We start from the raw sequence: 21,474 nt of genomic DNA, 5'->3' as shown, positions 1-21,474 counted from the left end.
TAATTCTTTAGTTTAATGCTCACAACTAGAGCTGGTCAAAATTTTTCCAATGGAACAGTTTACCATCGGAAAATGCTGATTTGACTAAATCTGTTTTGAGGGGGATGTATCCATTTTGTCAGAATTTTTTAAACATTTTGTTTTTATAAGTTTGAAATGCTGCACTTCAATTTCATCATTTTGATTTATATATTATATTTATAATGTAAAAGCCAAAACATTTTGACCTTATCAAAATGAAGTAGTATATGTAAAAATCAGAGATTTGACTTTTCATCCCAATTCAGGATGAAACCAAATTTTGAAATCTCAGAATTTCCCTCAACTCTAACTTACCTTTTGCATTCCATTCAAGTGAGCTAATGACAATAGACTAGTCAGTTTAACTTTTTGTTGTGTACCATTAGCAGAGTGCTGGAACTTTTCGGTTGCAAACACTGCAGAAGCATGATTTTAAATTTAAAAAAAATGTTTCGTTGACATTTTATTACTGTCAGTATATCACTTAACCTGTTTTTTCCCCTAAAACAGAAATTTGGGCCTATATCAGTTTGATAGCATCACATTAAAATTAGCTTTACAATTCAGTTAGATCATGACCAAGTGCCTAGAAAACTGAGACAGCAGTGCGTATCTAAGGCTGTAAAGATTTACTTGCGTGTGTAACTTGAAGCACAGGAGGCATCCCATTGCATTAATTGGGACTCTTCACATTCTTAAAGTTAAGTGTATGCTTAAGCACTTTGCTGAATTGGGTTCGGTGGTTTCCAAACTATCGTCTGGGGTCACTAGTGGTCTGCAGAGAGCAGGCAGGCTAGATGTTTTGGGCTTGTCATCTACAGATGTTAAACTGCATCAAAAATAGCTAAAGCAAATGTTCTTTATTAATATGGCTTTTCAATCTAATTAATTGCTAGAGCTGCCACTGGGAGGTTATTCAGTGGGGAGGGAGGAGGTGGCCCCTGTCTGTGAGGGGAGATAGTGCATGAGACATTTATCACACAGAAGAAACTTAATAAAATCCCATTTCTCTGAATTCTATGTGATGCTTTAAGTAATCAAAAACCAAATATGTCTAGAAAGGAACATGATGGTAAATCTAAGAGTGCTATGTTAAACACACGCAACAGAATTTACATGCACACAAATCACAGATCAGGCAGTAATTGATGGTCCATTGTATCTGTGGAAAAATGTTGACTAATGAACAATGGCACACTTCAAGTTTTAAATATTAGAAATCCACCCATGGTTGTTCCAGGTGGGCTACGTTTCACTATAGAGCCCTGCAGCAGTTCAAACCACACTCTCTCCTCCTTCTTCAGCTCTGCCATAGCAAAAGTGGTCTCAGAGCTTCCAGTTGTCTCCTGACTACTTGACAGAGTCATTCTGTTCCCACGGCTAAAAACCAGCTGGCCTAGTGCGGGTCCTGCACTAAACTTCACATTGATGACAAACATGTAGACACCATTTTGAGGTGCTTTGAAGTAGCCCTGTTCAGGGAAATAGCTGTTACCATAATTAAGATATGTTTCATTAAATCTCAATGCTTTTATTTCATCCCATTCTTCGGAGAATCCAACGTAGAATGCCACTGATGAATCTAGAACAACACAGGGAGAGGAACAGTTTTAACAATACAGCAACTCTTTCTGTGCTTGCTCCCCACAGGTAGGTAGTGGAATAAAGCTTGTAATTATGATTGCCACATATATATTTGTGTTAACTTACCTTATTAAATGTAAATATTTAAAATAAGATTATGCTCACAATGGGAATCAAAATGGCTCAACAGTATTATATCTATATCTGCTTCCTTTGGGTCTTAGGAATCATCTCTGTTTGATTTAATGAGGCACCATGTTCTAGTGGGTAGGGCACTGGACTAGTGGGTCACAAGACCTAGGTTCTATTCCTGGCTCTGCTGTGAAACTTTGGGCAAGTCACTTTACCTCTCTGCACCTCTGCTTCCACTCCTACTCTTTGTCTCTGTTTCAACTGTGTGCTCATTGTGTGTCTATACAATGCCTGGCACAGTAAGGCCCCAATCTTGGTTGAGGCTTCTAGGTGTTACTGTAAAACAAATAACTAGTTTTTTGCTACCATCAGCATTGCTGAGCCGATCTAGCTACGAGAGCAAGAGAAATGCTGGTCTCCCCCATGAAATCTGTTAATCTGTATGGTATAGAGTAGAAGTACATAAAAAGACCAGAGTTCATGGGGGAGACCAGGAACAGTCAGCATGGATTCACCAAGGGCAAGTCATGCCTGACCAACCTGATTGCCTTCTATGATGAGATAACTGACTCTGTGGACATGGGGAAAGCGGTGGACATAATATATCTTGACTTTAGCAAAGCTTTTGATACAGTCTCCCACAGTATTCTTGCCAGCAAGTTTAAAAAGTATGGATTGGATGAATGGACTATAAGGTGGATAGAAAGCTGGCTAGATCATCAGGTTCAACAGGTAGTGATCAACGGCTTGATGTCTAGTTGGCATCCAGCATCAAGCGGAGTGCCCCAGGGGTTGGTCCTGGGGCTGGTTTTGTTCAACATCTTCATTAATGATATGGATGATGGGATGGATGTCATCCGTGAACTTGCGGAGAGTGCAACTAAGCTTGGGTGAGAGGTAGATATGCTGGAGGGTAGGGATAGGGTCCAGAGTGACCTAGAGAAATTGGAGGATTGGGCTAAAAGAAATCTGATGAGGTTCAACAAGGACAAGTGCAGAGTCCTGCACTTAAGATGGAAGAATCCCATGTGTTGCTACAGGCTGGGGACCAACTGGCTAAGTGGCAGTTCTGAAGAAAAGGACCTGGGGATTACAGTGGACGAGAAGCTGGATATGTGCCCTTGTTGCCAAGAAAGCTAACAGCGTATTGGGCTGCATTAGTAGGAGCACTGCCAGCAGATCGACGGAAGTGATTATTCCCCTCTATTTGGCACTGGTGAGGCCACATCTGGAGTACTGTGTGCAGTTTTGGACCCCCCCACTGCAGAAAGGATGTGGACAAATTGGAGAGTCCAGCAGAGGGCAATGAAAATGATTGGAGACTGGGGCACATGACTTATGAGGAGAGGCTGAGGGAACTCGGCTTATTTAGTCTGCAGAAGAGAAGAGTGAGGGGGGATTTGATAACAGCCTTCAACTACCTGAAGGGGGGTTCCAAAGAGGATGGAGCTAGGGTGTTCAGTGGTGGCAGATGACAGAACAAGAAGCAATGGTCTCAAGTCGCAGTGGGGGAGGCCTAGATTGGATATGAGGAAAAGCTATTTCACTAGGAGGGTGGTGAAGCACTGGAATGCGTTACCTAGGGAGGTGGTGGAATCTCCATCCTTAGAGATTTTTAAGGCCCGGCTTGACAAAGCCCTGGCTGGGATGATTTAGTTGGGAATGGTCCTGCTTTGAGCAGGGGGTTGGACTAGATGACTTCCTGAGGTCTCTTCCAACCCTAATCTTCTGTTATTCTACATGTTATTATACATGCAATAGGTGTTTCCATAATTCTAGATAAAATAATGCCAAACCATATATCTTAAAGCAGTGCCTTATTTTAAGTCTTTTCTTGTAAAAGATTATCAAATTAAAGCAGGGAGTTTGTATTACCTTTGTATATGGCAGTGGTGAGACCATTTCTGGAATACAGTCTCCAGTTCTGGTGTCCTCACTTTAAAAAGGATGTTTTAAAAAATTGAAAAATATTCAGAAAAGACACAAGAATAATCTGAGGTCTGGAAAATGTGCTTTGCGGTAAAAGACTTCAGAAGCACAGTCTCTGTAGTTTATCAAAAAGAAGTTTAAGAAGTGACTTGAAGATGGTCTGACTACATAAACAGGGAAAAGATTTCTGATGGTGATCCTTAGTTTAGCAGATAAAGGAATAACAAGATTAAATAGATGGAAGCCAAATTCAGACTGGAAATAAGGTACACATTTTTAACAGTGAGGGTAATTAATCATTAGAATAATTTACCTAGGGATCTGACGGACTCTCCATCAAGATTTGGATGTCTTTTTAAAAGATATACTCTAGCTCAATCAAAAGTTACTGGTCTTGATTCATGCACTACTGGGCAAAATTCTATGGTCTATGCTATGCAAAAGGTTAGACTAAATTATCAGAAATGGTCCCTTCTGGGCTCAGTCTGAATCTATAAAGAAATTCTTCTTACCAGCAGAGGGCACTGCAGTGAGGCATGATAGAAAGGAACTTACAGACTCAGTGCCAAAAGCAGTCAGTAAACAACACATTTTAAGTGGCAAGAATCTTAGGTCCCATTCAGAGCTTGTCTACATGGGGAGAAACAGGGAAGTTTTGGTGAATCAACTAGAGGTATGAAATTAAAACACATAAAGTACAGCATATTAAATATATGCTTCCTTTGGACCCAAGCTTTTCCACTTCGCTTACTCAAGTTACCCAATTAAGTTAATGTGCCTGTTCCTGTTAGCAAGATGAACAGGATTTGGCCCTTTCTGTTCCTCCCAAACTCAAATAATGATGGAGACTGAGCCAATGCTTGGAGACCCAGCAGCCTCATCCTGACTCAGAACAAAAAAAAATTTAAGTAATCACCAGCAATTGCAAGCAAAACATGGAGCTTTTAATGTTAAGGGCCAGTTACCCAGCTGTTGTAAATCTGTAACTCCACTGACTTTATACCAGCCACTTCATACCAGTCACTGACTTCATACCAGACAAGGAACCAAATGCAATGTCAAATCTTGGATTGTATTGAGACACTGACCAGCTCCCACACTATATATACCATGCACCTGAAGTTTGCTGTGAGGCTCAGAAACAAGCTACAGCATGGGGAAGGGGAGAACGTACCTTTTTCCAAAAGCTCAGCCACTAGTTTATTTCTTCCATTTATAGTTTGCATGTGTTCTCTGTTCTCAGCAGTTTCTTGTTTCTTGTCTCTCCTTTTTTGCTTCTCATGACCTTTTTGCTGCCTCCTCATCTTTTTGGTCATCATTGACTGAATCTTTGTAATGTCCAGACTTATGTTTGAGGCAACTAATTCTTCACTCCTTCCAAACAGTTTTTGAAAAATCTGTAGATGGTCATCAAAACTCTGTTTGGTGGTTGCTAAACCTGCCCTCAGAATCTCCACTGAAATGCTGAGTGGTTCCACTAGATTTACTACAGTATGATTGCAGCAGTTATTGTTATCGTCCCTCCATGACTGATGCCTCTTAATGTCCATACTTAGATGTTTGATCTCTTTTTTTAGAGTCATGATATCATTATATGCTGGATTATCCACAATGTCATCCCTGGAAGCCTCATGGTTAGGCTCCATATGTTCTACATTGCTGTGTGGGCTCCTGACTTCCTCCAGAGTGTGTTTTGTTTGCTTTTTATGTTCGGGATGTTTAGGGACATTCTGAACATCATGGTTACTCTCACGACCCCTCTCCAGAAAATTAAATCTTTTTGTAAGGGATTCTAAAGTCACATTTTGCTCTTTGAGTTTATCTGAGGTGTCTCTGAGAGCTTCTTGCAGTTGAGCTACTGATGATATTAAGGTGTTAGGGTTTTCTTCAGACAAGACCTCCATAATTTCTGCTCCCAACAAGGCCTCTAGTGCTGTTTCATGCCGCATTGCATCTTCCAAAAGAGAATTGAAAGAGCTATTGAGATACTTGATGTGGCCGTGAATTTCCTCATCTTTCTTCTTCAGGAAGCCAATATCTTCTGACAAAATCTTAATCTGTGATTTAAGATGAGACATGCTGTCCATCAGTTGTCTGCTTTGCTCTTGTTGATAACCAAGAGACTGATGGATAGAATGAATAGCCGTGGACAGCTCTTTGATTTCACTCCTCAAGAGATCCTTGGAAGACGTCTCTAGGTGTTGCACTTCCTTTAAGTTTAGCTGGATATTCTCTAGGGAATGGGTGATATTCTTTTGATCTTCTTCCAGTATGTCAATGTCAGAAGATATTTTCTCACAATTGCACTCTCTCATGTACTTCAATAGATCCCAGTGGCTTTCTTGAAGATTTGAGAGGGTATAGTTCAGCTCCAATATTTGCCTTTGCAGAGATTCTTTGTTCTCTTCAATAATAAGTGATTTCTCCATTAAGGCTACTCTGAACTCCTCTGATTCATGCTTTGACTTGGCTTTTAAATCCTTAACCCATTTATCTAAAACAGTAATATCCTCAAAGGCCACATCTGACTCCATGTACAGTTCTTTAAGCTGCTTTGCATGCCCTATCAGGGTCTCATTGAGTTGCCTGATGGATAGCCAGGTAGCTTCATCTTTGTTGCCACAATATAAAGAGAGTCCTGTTAAGTTTCTGTTCAAAGTCTCAAGTTCATCTTCAAGGTTTTCTTGTTCTTGTTTCATGTCTGTCATGCTACTATTCAAAGCTAATAAATGGGACTGCTGTATCTTATGATACCTCTTGAGCTTCATATCAGTATCTGCCTTGATCATGGTGAGATTATAGTGAATGATAGTCTGCTGCATGTGTAGATGATTGCCTATTTCCCTTTTCAGCTGGTCCACTCTCACTACATTTTCTTGAACTTTCGATTCAAACTTAGTTCCTAGCTCCTGGAATTCCTTCTTGGGCACGGTGCTTTCTTGGAATTTCTCTATGCTTTTTTTGTTGGCCTCCACATCCTTGGACAAGTTTCTTACCATGCTGGAGAGGTTCTGTAAGCTTTTATTGAAGCTTGCCCACATTGGGTTAAAATGTTCCCTCAGGAAACTCTCCACATGGGGAAACAACATTTGCTGAAGGAGCCTTTCAGGCAGTTCTGCAACACAGAATTAAATTGTACAACACACAATCTAAGAAAAATATTCCTATAAAACTAAAAGGGAAAATTTAAATGACGTTTTGGGAAAATAAACCTTTTCAGGCTGGGACCAGATTTGGACAAGTACCTCCAGGTCACTAGCTAAGTGTTTTTCTGTGGTGACTGCCACAATATCCCCCCAAAATCTAAACTTTCCTTTAAAAGAGAATTAAGCTTCTAATACTTATGGCTAAGGCTGTGAGTTTGTCACAGAGGTCAAGGATTCTGTGACTTTCTCAGACCTCCACAACTTCTGCAGTGGCTAGTGCAGCTGACTGGAAGAAGCTCAGGCAGCCCCATGGCCAGCTGCACTGACCACTGCAGGGGCAGTCTTGGGCCACTGTGTCCCCCCTTCCCCCTGCAGCAGCAGGATTTTGGGAGTAGGAGGGGGCTCAGGGCTGGGGCAGGAGCTTGGGGTGAGGGATGGGGTGAGGGCTCTGGATGGCACTTATGTCGGGGAGCTCCCTGAAAGTGGCACCATGTCCCACTTGGGGTGGGGGCAATGTGCGGAGCCCCCTGGCTGTGCCTCCACCTAGGAGTCGAGGGACATGTCAGTGCTTCCGGGGAACCATGTGGACCTGGGTAGGGAGCTTGCTTGCCCTACCAATCCTGCCCCCCAGTACCAAGTGGGAGTCCCTGACCACCCTCCCCCTCAGAGCATCCGCAGCACCCCTGGTTACCCCCTGCCCGAGAGCACCCTAGTTTTAGTTAGGGGTATATAGTACAAGTCATGGACAGGTCACGGACCGTGAATTTTTGTTTACTGCCCATGACTTTTACTAAAAATACCTGTGACTAAAACATAGCCTTACTTATGGTTGGAAAAATAATCTTCTCATTTAAACTGAGCATAAGTCAATACAGTGTTGTCTTTCTGAGCCTGCAGCCACTTTGAAACAATAGTTCTGAGAAGTGTGAAGTGCCCCTGTTAACCTAAGAAGCATGTTAACTCTGAATTTATTATGATAATTTCTCAACTGGCCATTTTAGCAACACCCCCACAAGTTAATATATGTATCCCACAATTCCATAATGCCTCCCCTCTGATACTTACCATGCAACTATATCAAATACAAAATTATACAACACACTGAAATCTGAAAATTTAGGGACAGCATAAACTAAAATGACTTTAATAACAAACACAAAGGGATACTCAAACTTAAATATTACACTGGGCCTAGGCAGCATCTGCAAAGTTACCTATAACGGTATGTGATATCTTCTCTGTACTTGATGGTAACCAACTCAAACACTGATCCTTTCTCATTAAGGAACCAGGTTCTCAGAACCCATGGTTCACTAGTAGGCCAAATTCAGCAGTAAAAAGTATGTGTGGAGTACAGGCTGGTTTGGAGAATTCAGACACTCACTCTTATGTAACTTCCACCAATCTTGAATTCAGTATAATGTGTGCGCAATGACTGTGCAAAAACTTACACAGTAAAGGGAGGAAGGTGAAGGGCGCAACGGGAAAAGAAATTAACAAGTAAATGTAAGGAGCCTGCTTTCTCTTACACAGTGAATTGCTTTTCCTGATACCCATTTTTCAGCCATTGTGGCATGTAAATTACACCAAGTTATGCCAAATAAATTCAATTTAAACTATGCTATGGTTTACACCCACTTTACACCCCAATTTGTCACAGGGTAATTTGACTCAGCGACTTCCAGGGGAATTGCTCTCATTTACCCCATATCTGGATTTGGCTCACTCTAAGCAAGTCCATTTTTTAATCAGAGGTGTGATTGCAGCATATGTAGATATACCTTTATATATAGATATATAGTATACCTTTTTAGTGACCTTTGATCTAACTAGCACAAGTACCATTAGCAATGAAACTGTGGACAAGCCTGCCCGGGACATTGGGTCTGTATTCAAGCATCTAGTCTGTGCCGCCAAAGCTGCACTGCTATAGTTTGAGATAGTTCAATCAAAGCTAACACAAGTATGTCTCCACATGCTGCAGTCATATCTCTGGAGTGCAGATACATCCTAAAAATTGAAGTAAAGCCCTACAGAATACCAGGTTCTAGTTTCTAGATTTTCTTTCTGGTATATATGAATCTACAACGCAAGCTTGAACACTGATGTGTCTGTGCCAATCCTCTCACCAGATTTATTCAGGTTCAGTTTTGACGTCATGGTGGTAATGTTGTTTTCAAGTAGATTCTGTAAATCTCCGGCTGACTGATGAATATCATTCTGAAGATCTTCCAGAAGTCCCTTATGATGCTGAATAGTTTTCATAATTTCTTCTGCCTGCAGTGATGTCGACACTAATTGCAAAATGAAAGAAAGTGATCAGCCACAGAGCCAACCGGGTGCAGGCTCTGTACCAACTCCTGTATTCCTTACTCACTGAGTAAAGATTTAATTCATCCTTGAGTCTTCCAGTGACTCTATAAACAAACGGCTTTTGGGGACGTGACATATAAGCTCACGTAAACGTGTAGTCCCAGTTATTTCAATGGGAGTATTATAATGACAGCCCTCTACCACACCATAAGCATCTCTTGCAGAATAAGACCTTTCAAGTCAGTTGCCTAAGGTTACAGCTACACTGCAACTGGATGATGTGATTCCCAGCTCAGGAAGATGTATATGGTCAAGCTAGCACACTAAAATAACAGTATGGCCACAGCTTCACAGGCAGCAGCTCAATCTAGGTGCCCATGCTATCACAGCATGCTGCTATTTTAACATACTAGTTCAAGCAGGGCTAGCGTATGTATGTCTATCCAAGCTGGGAATCACACCACCTAACTGCAGTGCCAGATGTACCCTAAAAGGAAAGCAAAGTTGGTCTACCTACAAATCACACACCATTGGCTTGTAGAGCTGGTTGGGAATTTTTTGACAAAAAACAGTTTTTAATTGGGAATGTTTCTCAGGTCCAAGATAGAATTTCTGGTCAAAACTGGAGGGCGGGGGGAAGAGAACAGAAGAGCTGCTTGGCCAGGATTTGAACCTGGGTCTTCCACATCCTAGCTTAGAACCCTAACCATCAGGCTCCTGGCTATTGAAGGATGGGGGTGGGGAGTTTTTTTCCCAAAAAAATATCAAAAGGTCTTTGTTTCATCCCACTGCAAAACAGGAACTTTTTAAAAATCGTGAAAATTTTCATGGGAGGGGAGAAAATATTTTCAATCCAGCTCTATTTGACTTCACCTTCATTAAAAATCTTTTATACTCTCAACTCTCCTTGCAGCAGCTATTTATGCAAGCTGAGCTCAGTGTCGGAGAGAGGACAGTGTCTTCCAAGGCTGTAACATTGCCCTAAAGCCAGCTGTTAGGAGATATTTAATAGCACTTAAAAACTGCACCATTTCCCAGAGGCACAAGGAACCAGTACATTTGGTCAGACTGACAGGACAGAGTACTGAGGTATGGATCTACAGCACTAAGTCCATAGTAATGCCAACAGAGCCTTGGGCAGGTCTATTTTATTAATGACTAAAATACCATTTTGATGGGTTGTTTTTCTGATAAGTATTCTCAGCGATAGGTTTCCACTTCTTGACAATGGTAGAATTCACCTTGCATTTCGTGTTAAAATCCCCAAAACAGTGAAAGAATTAACTGTTTGTATTAGTTGGTATTCTCATCTCATTTGATACAAAGTTGTAGAATGGTTAATTTCCCTGGGTATTCTTGTATTACAAGTCAGTATAGGGCAGCCAGAGACCAAAAAGACAGTTAGCACTTCAGGACAGGTATGTATTTGTACAGCGCCAAAGTCCGGAGCTGCCGGGTGTTCAGTACATTTTAAAAAAGCAGGCTACTTATTTAGGTGCCTACCTATTGGCAAAGGAGTCTAACAGGGTACCCAATTTTGAAAATCTGGGTCACTTTGTTTCAAGCTTGGCAGGATCCTGTGTCAAACTTACATGCTCACAAAAAGGGATTCCCTTACACTGAAGGGTCGGGGAGCATCTTATACTGAACAAATGATCTCTTCTTCCATGATCATTTGTAGAAATGTTATACAGGGTTAACACAAACAAGATGTATACACTTAAAGAATTCTCACCAACTGAAGGGGAAAGGCTTTCCCAAAGCAAGCAAATTCACTATATAGACAGCTATTGTTCACACACAGCATGTATACGGCTGCTGAAAAGTCCTTCCTCTCATTGTATACATCTGTTTTTATGAGATTAAAGAGATGAAGTGAAGCAGTGAGTTAAGTTCAGGAACATACTTTTGCTTGAGAATGCTTCTCCATCTTCCAGTCCTTCTGTATGATTAGCTGGCAGTGGAACAAAATTGGGATCTGCAATTGAGATTTGATAAATTGCATATTAATGGCACGGCCTGCTTTCCCCTCTTCTGTAAGTTGTTTCACACAAGTCAACTACTCAAAACAGAAGGGATCTCTCTTCATTTTATACATATAGAAGCTGATCTTCAGCTGGTGTAAATTATGACAGCACTGTTAAAGGCAATGAAGCTATGTCAATTTACATGTTAAGGATCTGCCCCTTGTTTTCTGTGTTAATTAAATTCCACCTCTACCATGAAGCATTCCAGATATTAAACTATTCTGTCTACCCACTTGCCCAGTTACTGCACTCATCTTTGTAATATCACACGTCAGTCTGTATTGCTTTTTAATTGCTTGTACATTTACATCCCGTCCCAACCACACCCATATGAATAAAGACTCCAAGGTCAGACCTTTGGATTACAAGTTCCTCAGGGCAGTGAATCTTTTCCTGGACTGGAACAGTTACCTATTTTACAGTGCCACAAGCTTATAGCATTGCTTAAATAATAATAAAACCTCAGTGGATCTATTCTATTCATGATTTATTGACCTTTAAGAAATCAGCTAGGAAGGACTGTACACAGTTAACATTTAGTTTAAAAGCTTAGGTTGAAAATTGGACCTTCCTTATACATTTTAACACTTTTGGAGGGAATGTCTGTGTGTTCTACATATATTTAAAATTTTTAAATTCCTACAAATTACTAGTATTTTTGTGGCTTCCACCAAATCTCTGCAAATTCCTTTTTATGACTACAGTTAACTAAAAGTCCCTGCACAGTGTTGCTATCAGCTGTGACAGACCCAGACCAGTGGGGTACAGGAGTCTGGTAAAAGGCAAATATACTGGCTACTGATGAATAGTTTTCTGTTGCCTGAGTGACCAAAGCAGGGGCTGCCCTAGAGAAATCAGGAACCTGCTAGAACCAATTAAGACAGGCAAGCTAATTAAGACACCTGAAGCCAATTAAGAACTTACTAGAATCAATTATGGCAGGCAGGCTAATCAGGAAACCTGGTTTAAAAAGGACCTCCCATCAGTTGGGGGGTGTGTGCGTGTGCGTGCAAGTGTAAGGAGTGAGAAGGCATGCTGCTGGAGGACTGAGGAGTACAAGTGTGACTGGGCTTCAGGAGGAAGATCCTGCAGTGAGGATAAAGAAGGTGCTGGGGGAAAGCCCTGGGGAAGTAGCCCAGGGAGTTGTAGCTGTCATGCAGCTGATACAGGAGACATTGTAGACAGCTGCTATCCACAGGGCCCTGGGCTGGAACACAGTGTAGAGGGCAGGCCCGGGTTCCCCCCACCCTCCCAACTCCTGATCAGACACAGGAGGAGTTGACCTGGTCTGTGAGAAACACCAGAAGGGAAGGTCTAATTTGGAAAGGGATCTGGCCTGTCCCCGACCCACTAGGTGGGACACAGAGACTGCAGGGATTGTTCTCTGTTTTCCCCATGCTGGCCAGTGATGAGGTTAGCTGAGTGAACGGAAGGTTTGAGCCTCTAGCAGAAGTGGCCAAACTGAGGGCTGCCGTGAATCTCTGAGGCAAGCAAATCTGCCCAAAAAAAAAAAAAAAAAAGCAGGATCCACCAAGGCAGAGGAGGAACTTTGTCACACTGGTGTCAGGAGTTGGATCTGTGCACCGCGTGGCAGAAGAAGGAGGGTGTTTTTAAAAAAAAAAAAAAAAAAAAAAAGAGGCATCCGCAGCTGTCTGAAAAGACCTACACCAAGAAAAGAAACCCTCCAAACAGGTGAAGGCGTCTCCCGCTTTAACGCCAGACCAGAAGAATGAGGTGTCTGAGATGATCTTCTGGAACCAAGATGTGTTCTCAACAAAACCGGGTCGAACAACTGAGACATATCACCACATCGTCACAAACCCTGGGGCCAGAGTAACAATGAGGCCCTACCAGGTGCCAGCAGCCGAAAGAGAGGAAATAAAAGCAGAAGTAAAAAAAAATGCTGGAGTTGGGGATCAGTGAAGAATCCCACAGTCAGTGGTCCAGCCCAATCATGTTAGTGCCCAAACCTGATGGCACCACAAGGTTTTGCAATGACTTCCAGCGACTAAACGAAGTATCCCAGTTCGATGCGTACCCCATACCTTGCATAGATAAACTAGTAGACTGTATGGGCAATGCCCGGTACTTGACTACCCTAGACTTGACAAAGGGGTACTGGCAGATTCCCCTTGCCGAAGAAGCAAAGGAAAAGACTGCGTTCTCTACAACAGAAAGTCTTTTCCAATATACTGTCCTTCCTTTTGGACTACATGGGGCCCCAGCTACCTTCCAGCACCTCGAGGACAAGCTATTACATCCCCATAATCATTATGCTGCTGTCTACCTGGATGATGTGGTCATTCATACCCCAGACTGGGAAACCCACTTAGAGAAGGTGGAAGCAGTCCTCGATACCTTCAGGAGAGCTGGCCTTACAGCAAACCCTGCCAAGCGCGCCGTAGGGTTTACAGAGGCCAAATATCTTAGCTACATTGTGGGAAAAGGTCTGGTAAAACCCAATTGAATAAGTTAGAGGCCATCCAAAATTGGCCCTGACCAAGTCGCAAGAAACAAGTCCGGGCATTCCTAGGTGTGGTGGAGTATTACCGACTATTTATCCTACACTTTCCCACAAGGGCAAGCCCTCTGACAGACCTAGTGAAGGCCCGTGGACCTGATCTGGTGAGATGATCTGACGCAGCAGAGAGAGCATTCACAGACCTACGGACTGCCCTCTGCAGTAACCCCATACTGATAGCCCCAGATTTCACCAAGGAATTTATCCTCCAGATGGATGAATCAGAAGTAGGGTTGCGGGCTGTCCTACCACAGATGGTCAGGGAGGAGGAACACCCAATTCTCTACCTCAGTAGGAAACTCCTTCCAAGGGAACAAAAATATGCAGTGGTGGAGAGAGAGTGCCTTGCTGTAAAATGGGCCATGGAAATGTTGCGCTACTACCTACTTGGGGGCAGATTTATCCTCGTGACCGACCATGCCCCTCTTCAATGGATGCAGCGGAACAAGGAGAAGCACGCAAGGGTGACCAGGTGGTTCTTATCCCTCCAACCTTTCCAGTTCCGTGTGCAGCAGGGAGCCATCACGGCAACGCCGATGGCTTGTCACATGTGCACTGTCTGGCATCCCAAGCTTCCCAACCCCTTGGTGTTGAGCAGCGGGAAGGGATATCTGACAGACCCAGACCAGTGGGGTACAGGAGTCTGGTAGAAGGCAAATATACTGGCCACTGGATGAATAGTTTTCTGTTCCCTGAGTGACCAGAGCAGGGGCTGCCCTAGAGGAGTCAAGAATCTGCTAGAACCAATTAAGACAGACAAGCTAATTAAGACACCTGGAGCCAATTAAGAACTTACTAGAATCAATTATGGCAGGCAGGCTAATCAGGACACCTGGTTTAAAAAGGATCTCCCATCAGTTAGTTGGGGGGAGGGGACATGCAAGGAGCAGGGAGTGAGAAGGTGTGCTGCTGGAGAACTGAAGAGTTCAAGCGTGATCAGGCTTCAGGAGGAAGATCCTGCAGTGAGGATAAAGAAGGTGCTGGGGGAAGGCCATGGGGAAGTAGCCCAGGGAGTTGTAGCTGTCATGCAGCTCATACAGAGGATACTGTAGACAGCTGCTATCCACAGGGCCCTGGGCTGGAACCCGGTGTAGAGGGTGGGCCTGGGTTTCCCCCATCCCCTGATTGGACACAGGAGGAGCTGACCTGGTCTGTGAGAAACACCAGAAGGGAAGGTCTAATTTGGAAAGGGATCTGGCCTGTCCCCAACCCACTAGGTGGGACACAGAGACTGCAGGGATTGTTCTCTGTTTCCCCCATGCTGGCCAGTGATGAGGTTAGTTGAGTGAATGGCAGGTTTGAGCCTCTAGCAGAAGTGGCCAGACTGAGGGCTGCCGTGAACCTCTCAGGCAAGCATATCCGCCCAAAAAACGCAGGACCCACCAAGGCAGAGGAAGAACTTTGTCACACAGCCATAATACTGTTGTGCAAATGGGAAATTAAAGAGAGGGTAGCCGTGTTTAATCTCTTCTCTGTAACGCTCATTTACCAACAAAATGCACTACATTTGATGGTATTTCTTCTAACAGTATAAATGAAAGAATGGCCAGTAGTATTATATGTTTCAAAATCTGCAGTGCTTTACAGAGGGCTACATCTGCCCTCCAAATAAAAAAAAAAAAAAAGCCAACTCCACAAAGGGAAAAAGAGAAACTCCATTTTAAATTACAGAATAGATGGACAAGTGAGTGAGATAAGGATTCACCTTCCTTGACTTGTTCTCACTGTGGCCTCCTTAATTACAAAGAGAGGTTGTCTAATAATAATAATATTGTAGTTTGGGCTTCTTGCTCCTCTTCTGAGCATGATCAACAAGCATTTTTGTATGCAGTGTTGTTGTAGCCATCTTGGTCCCAGGATATTAGCAACTAGGTGGGTGAGGTAATATTACCTAATCCACCATGCATTACTGTGTCAACAAGGCAGCTGTCAGTTTCCCCTATTCTGTGGAGGGCAGCGAGTATAGGATCCACTAATTTTGTTTGGAATTGAATACATCATGATCTCTCTAGTAACTGATCTGCTGCTGTAAACTGACCTAGTCACCAGCCTTCACTTGGAATTTAGTCCTGGCAGGGTAGACTTCTACCTCAGTTGAGCCTACAGCCATGTGGCAAACAGACCTTTCATCATGTGTGATGAGCATGACAGCAGGCTTCTAGATGACTGTTTGCAGCCATTTGGCTACTAATAATGTCAAACTAGCAGCAGATTAGGGGAATAGAAGTCCTGAGAAGATGAGCCATGTTAGTGGCCTCACATCTTAGATGTGTAACAGTCTTTTAAAAAAAAATATAGAAATCTAAAATGGAATGAAAGCCTTAACAGAAGGTCTAATGCAGAAAATAAAGTCCTGTTGCTCAGCTTAGATCTCTTGTTCCTAAGGGTATGTCTACACTATGAAATTAGGTCGATTTTACAGAAGTCGATTTTTAGAAACCAATTTTATACAGTCGATTGTGTATGTCCACACTAAGCCCATAAGGTCTGCAGAGTGCGTCCTCACTACCGTGGCTAGCATTGACTTATAGAGGGGTGCACTGTGGGTAGCTATCCCACAGTTCCCGCAGTCTCCGCTGCCCATTGGAATTCTGGGTTAAGTTCCCAATGCCTGGTGGGGCAAAAACATTGTCGCAGGTGGTTTTGGGTACATGTCATCAGGCCCCCCTCCCTCCCTCCGTGAAAGCAATGGCAGACAATCGTTTCACACCTTTTTTCCTTGGTTACCTATGCAGACACCATACCACAGCAAGCACGGAGCCCGCTCAGCTCGCCGTCACCGTACATCTCCTGGGTGCTGCTGGCAGACGTGGTACTGCATTGCTTCACAGCAGCAGCTCCTTCCCTTCGCAGCAGACAGTGCAGTAGGACTGATAGCCGTCGAATGTCTCCTGGGTGCTCCTGGCAGACCTCGGTGAGGTTGATCAGGGGTGCCTGGACAAACATGGCTATTCTATGTGCACCAAATGGGAGCCAGAGACTCCGAGTCATTCTCTTCTTTAAGTTTCATCTCATGGAGATTCAGTCCTGCCTGCAATATCATGCACACTGGAGGCTTCTGCCTCAGGCTGCTCTCCCAGCCAGCAGCACTGCGTGGTCGCACCTACTCCAGCCTACCCTTGCTCCCATGGCTCATGAAGCCTGGACAGTAGTAAGGAGCAGTTCAACTATAGGCTGAGCAAGTGCAGAATGGTGGTAGAATGTGCCTTTGGATGTTTAAAAGCTCGCTGGCGCTGTATGCTGACTAGGTCAGACCTCAGTGCAACCAACGTTCCCATTGTTATTGCTGCATGCTCCATAATATCTGTGAGAGTAAGCGGGAGACATTTATGGCGGGGTGGGAGGTTGAGGCAAATAGCCTGGCATCCGATTTTGAGCACCCAGACACCAGGGCGATTAGAAGAGCACAGCAAGGTACACTGCGTATCAGAGAGGCTTTGAAAACCACTTTCATGAGTGGCCAGGCTTCGGTGTGACAGTTGTGTGTGTTTCTCCTTGATGCAAACCCGCCTCCTTTGTTGGTTTTAATTCCCTGTAAGCCAACCACCCTCCCCCCTTTGAAATAAAGTAACTATTGTTTTGAAACCATGCATTCTTTCTTTATTAATTTAAAAAAGAGAGATAATGGACAAAGTAGCCCAGGTGGGGTGGGGGAGGGGGAAGGACAAGGCCACATTGCTTATTGTAGCCACACTAAAAATCAAACTGTTTGAATGACAGCCTTCTATTGCTTGGGCCATCCTCTGCAGTAGAGTAGCTGGGTGCTCAGAGCCTCCCCCTCCGCATTCTTGGGCGTCTGGGTGAGGAGGCTATGGAACATGGGGAGGAGGGTAGGCAGTTATACAGTCGATGCAGTGGGGGTCTGTGCTCTTGTTGGCTTTTCTGCAGCTCCAACAGACGCTTCATGTCCGTTTGCTCCCCCGTTAGCCTCAGCATCGCGTCCTGCCTCCACTCTTCGCGCTCACTTAATTCTTTCCTGGCCTCTGCCACTGAATGCCTCCATGCATCAAGCTGTGCCTTGTCAGTGTGGGAGGACTGCATGAGCTCGGAAAACATGTCATCGCAAGTGCGTTCTTTTCACCTTCTAATCTGCGATAACTTCAGGGACAGAGATGATACGGGGAGCATAGAAACATTCTACGCTCTACCATTCTGAGGGGACTGCATGGTCATCTGTGCTGCTGAGTGCTGGTGAGTTCGCCATGCTGACCAAACAGGAAATGAAATTCAAAAGTTTCCGGGGCTTTTCCTGTGTACCTGGCTAGTGCATCGGAGTTCAAAGTGCTGTCCAGAGCTGTCACAATGGAGCACTCTGGGATAACTCCTGGAGGCCAATACCGTCAATTTGCGTCCGAACTACCCCAAATTCGACCCAGCAAGTTCGATTTTAGCGCTACTCCCCTTGTTGGGGAGTACAGAAGTTGATTTTAAGAGCCCTTCAGGTCGGCGGAACAGGGTTGGTTGCGTGGACACAGTCATTTTTATATCGGCCTAACGTGGCTAAATTCGACCTAACCCCATAGTGTAGACCAGGTCTTATTATTTAAAAAAGAGAAGTTCTCCCTGCCCCTCCAAAAACCACCATGATTGGTGTCTAGTCTTAATTCTCACATTCACTTTCGAACTTTCCTTACCACGGTGTTCACAGTTCTCGCCAATATAACCAGGGCAGCATTTCCAGTGCAAAGAGTTTAAAACCTTCTGCTTCACACGATATACTGGCTTCAAAGTTGCCCTATACCTGGAAAATGAAAAACATGACACTAGGGACCTGATCCTCAACTGGTATAAATCTCCACCAGCTGAGAATCTGGTCCTATACTGTACTAGATGGCTAGTACAAAAAATTAAGAAATCAAATAATAACAACATGCATCCATGCTGCTCAACAGAGCATTCTGACTGTAGTGAGAGTGCTCTTTTCCACCTCCATAAACTGTGATTTGATTTTCATACTTTTTTTTTTTTTTTTTTTTTAAGTAAACCCCTCGCCACAGGCCTCTTGCAAAAAAGAAGTATCATTGTGATAGTTATAAAGGATTCCAGTGTTAGCAACTGAATGTTAGTTTCCGTAGTGTCTTGCAAATGTAAAGCCAGTCAAACTCAGAGGTGGAGGTTACCATTCGTTAATTTACAGAGCTCCAACATCTTGTTCCACTCTGTACAGTGGAACCTCAGAGTTAGGAATAGGGTGACCAGACAGCAAGTATGAAGAATTGGGACAGGGGGTGGGGGAGAATAGGAGCCTATATAAGAAAAAGACCCAAAAATTGGGACTGTCCCTATAAAATAGGGACATCTGATCACCCTAGTTAGGAACACCTCAGGAATGAAGGTTATTCAAAACTCTCAAATGTTCGTAACTGTGAACAAAACATTATGGCTGTTCTTTCAAAAGTTTACAACTGAACATTGATTTAATACAGCTTTGAAACTTTACTATGCAGAAGAAAAATGCTGCTTTCCCTTAATTTTTTTTAGTAGTTTACATTTTACACAATACTGTATTTGCCTTTCTTCCCCCCTGCCCGTCTCTGCTACTGCCTGATTGTGTACTACAAATGAGCTGTGTGGTTGACTGGTCAGTTTGTAACTCTGGTGTTTGTAACTCTGCAGTTCTACTGTAATTGCTTCCACAAGTGTTGGAGTTAGACTAAATTCCAGAAGTGTTGTGGTCTCCTATATGGTGGCCTTAACGGGACACACAATTGCAGTTTTGTTACTGGTGTATCTATCAGAAACATCACTGAAGGGTTATACGTTCAGGTCCAAATTTCACTCAAAATCCAAATGCCAACTGGAATATCTTGTGACTTTTAAAAACAAATTATACTAGAAACTAGTTTAAACAGACATTCTACTGCCGTTTGCAGCATAGTGCTAGTACCAGAGAAAATTTAAAACTGGCTTGAAACAGGCTATAAACAAACACAAAATTGGACAGTCTACTTTCATTGTTCAGAGCAATAGACAAATTAATGCATGAATAGCTTACAAATAAGATTTTTTAAAAAATGTAATAAATTAATAACATGGGTAAGAATGTGTGAGTGGATATTAAGTGTATTATTTTTAACCAGAAAGTCTCTCTTTCAGCCAATGTTTCCTCAACCACTGTCAAATATACCAGTATTGGTACCTCAAGTTCTTGCCACTGTTCCTTGCACAGACATCATCTTCTCAGGAAGTAGTATCCAATGCAATCTTAGGATCTAAACCTGCAGACACTTACACTGTGCTTAATTTTATGCATTGTGAGTAGTCTTATTGAAGTCAATGGAGACATATTGCATAGAAATACGCATGTGTAAGAGTTTGCCATTAAGGATCAGGGTCTTAATGATCTCTGACTTCAGCCTTTCTTATCTGTGACTTCAGCCTTTCTTTGAATGTGTTTAAGCACAGATCCGTTCAGAATGCCTCAATTCAGTTAGTGACTCCCTTAGTAGAGGACTCTTCCCTCAATTAAAGATGCCTAAGCTAAATTTAGATTACACACAAGCACATATGATTTAGGAGTACAAGTCCCATTTGGGTTTGAATGGGACTTGTGCTTCTACGGGTATGTCTTCTCTGCAAAACAAAGTACATTCTTAACCTGTGTTAGCTAACACAAGTTGAAATAGTAGTGAACACAAGGCAACTTGGCTTTTAATTTCAGTTAACAGCTTGTGTGAAAGCCTATAGAGGAGCCTGCGGTTGAATTTGAGCTGCTAGCCTGAGTTAAATGCTGAGTTGCCAAGTCTTCACTGTTACTTTAACACACATTGGCAAACCCAAGTTAAGAACACACTTTCTTTTGCAGTGAATATGTACGCTAAGTCACTTAAGAACTTTTGAAAATCTCACCCTGAATATGTAAAAGAAGAAGGTTTAGCTGCCTCCACTGGTTTTACTGAAGCCAACAAAGAAGCAGATAATGGGAACATTAAAAAAAATATTCCTTGGGTTCTCTAATTTTGAGGTATATAAAAAGGCAGGATGTTGGGGCTGCTTGTTTTATTTTACTGTAACACATTCTCCTAACCCATCATGTTGACCCTTTCACCCTTCTCTTTGATCCTTCCACTGGCTTCCAACCCTTTGCTATCACATCAAACAAACTGCTTTTTTCATTTTCAAGGCCCTTCACAGTCAAACCCCACCCTACCTATCAACTGTTGATGCTCACTGCCAGTTGGCCTATGATGAAAGCCCCCACTGCCCACTTTTTCAATTTTCAAACAAACACCTTCATGCTTTCTCCTGTGCAGCCCCTCATGCTTGGGAGGCACTCTCTGTAAACACTGGCAAAGCTACCTCATTGCCCTCCATTCAAACCCCTCCTCAAAACTCTCATTTCTGTACTCGTACAAAAAACTTGACAATGACAAGGCTTCTGGTGTGCAGAGACTGGCCAATATTGCCTCACTGTTTACTTGAGCTCTCCCATCTGTCTATACCCAACTGTTGCCTCTTGGCTGATACTTGTAAGTTCCTTGGGACAGGCCCATCTCTTTGTTTTGTGTTTGTACAGTGCCTAATGCAGCATGGTCCTGGGCACTACCATAATACAAATAATAATACCACTAAGGATACTTACATGATTTTCTGGCAGTCTGGGGCTCCATTTGAACAAGGCTGCTGTGATTTAATCACGTATTTCTCTTTCTTGCAGGCAGCTGTGTATGTCACCAGCTGGGACTTCATGAAGGAACACCAATGCCTGGGAGGGGAAAGCACAGGGAAGGAACTTGAAAGGAAAGATTTCAAAAATCCCTGTTGATAACAGCAATGCAAAGGAAGTGTGCCATTCAGAGGG

General features: G+C 43.1%; 1 protein-coding gene across 1 annotated transcript in view; it reads right to left on the bottom strand.

The window, feature by feature from the left end:
* Positions 1–451: 451 nt before the first annotated feature.
* MMRN2 (multimerin 2) overlaps positions 452–21,474 on the bottom strand; it is a 49,804-nt gene continuing 28,781 nt past the window's right edge. Inside the window, exons 2-7 of the mRNA XM_027831735.3 lie at positions 21,256–21,378; positions 18,308–18,414; positions 11,032–11,103; positions 8,942–9,106; positions 4,841–6,781; positions 452–1,603 (exon numbers count right to left, since the gene is read on the bottom strand). Coding sequence (XP_027687536.2) covers positions 1,221–1,603; positions 4,841–6,781; positions 8,942–9,106; positions 11,032–11,103; positions 18,308–18,414; positions 21,256–21,378 — 2,791 coding nt within the window. The 3' untranslated portion in view covers positions 452–1,220. The remainder of the gene's footprint in view (positions 1,604–4,840; positions 6,782–8,941; positions 9,107–11,031; positions 11,104–18,307; positions 18,415–21,255; positions 21,379–21,474) is intronic.

Source organism: Chelonia mydas, chromosome 7, assembly GCF_015237465.2.
Source record: "Chelonia mydas isolate rCheMyd1 chromosome 7, rCheMyd1.pri.v2, whole genome shotgun sequence".
In the NCBI taxonomy this organism is placed as follows: Eukaryota; Metazoa; Chordata; order Testudines; family Cheloniidae; genus Chelonia; species Chelonia mydas.
The sequence above is the reverse complement of the archived record's forward strand: the minus strand, read 5'-3'. Positions and strand labels throughout refer to the sequence as shown.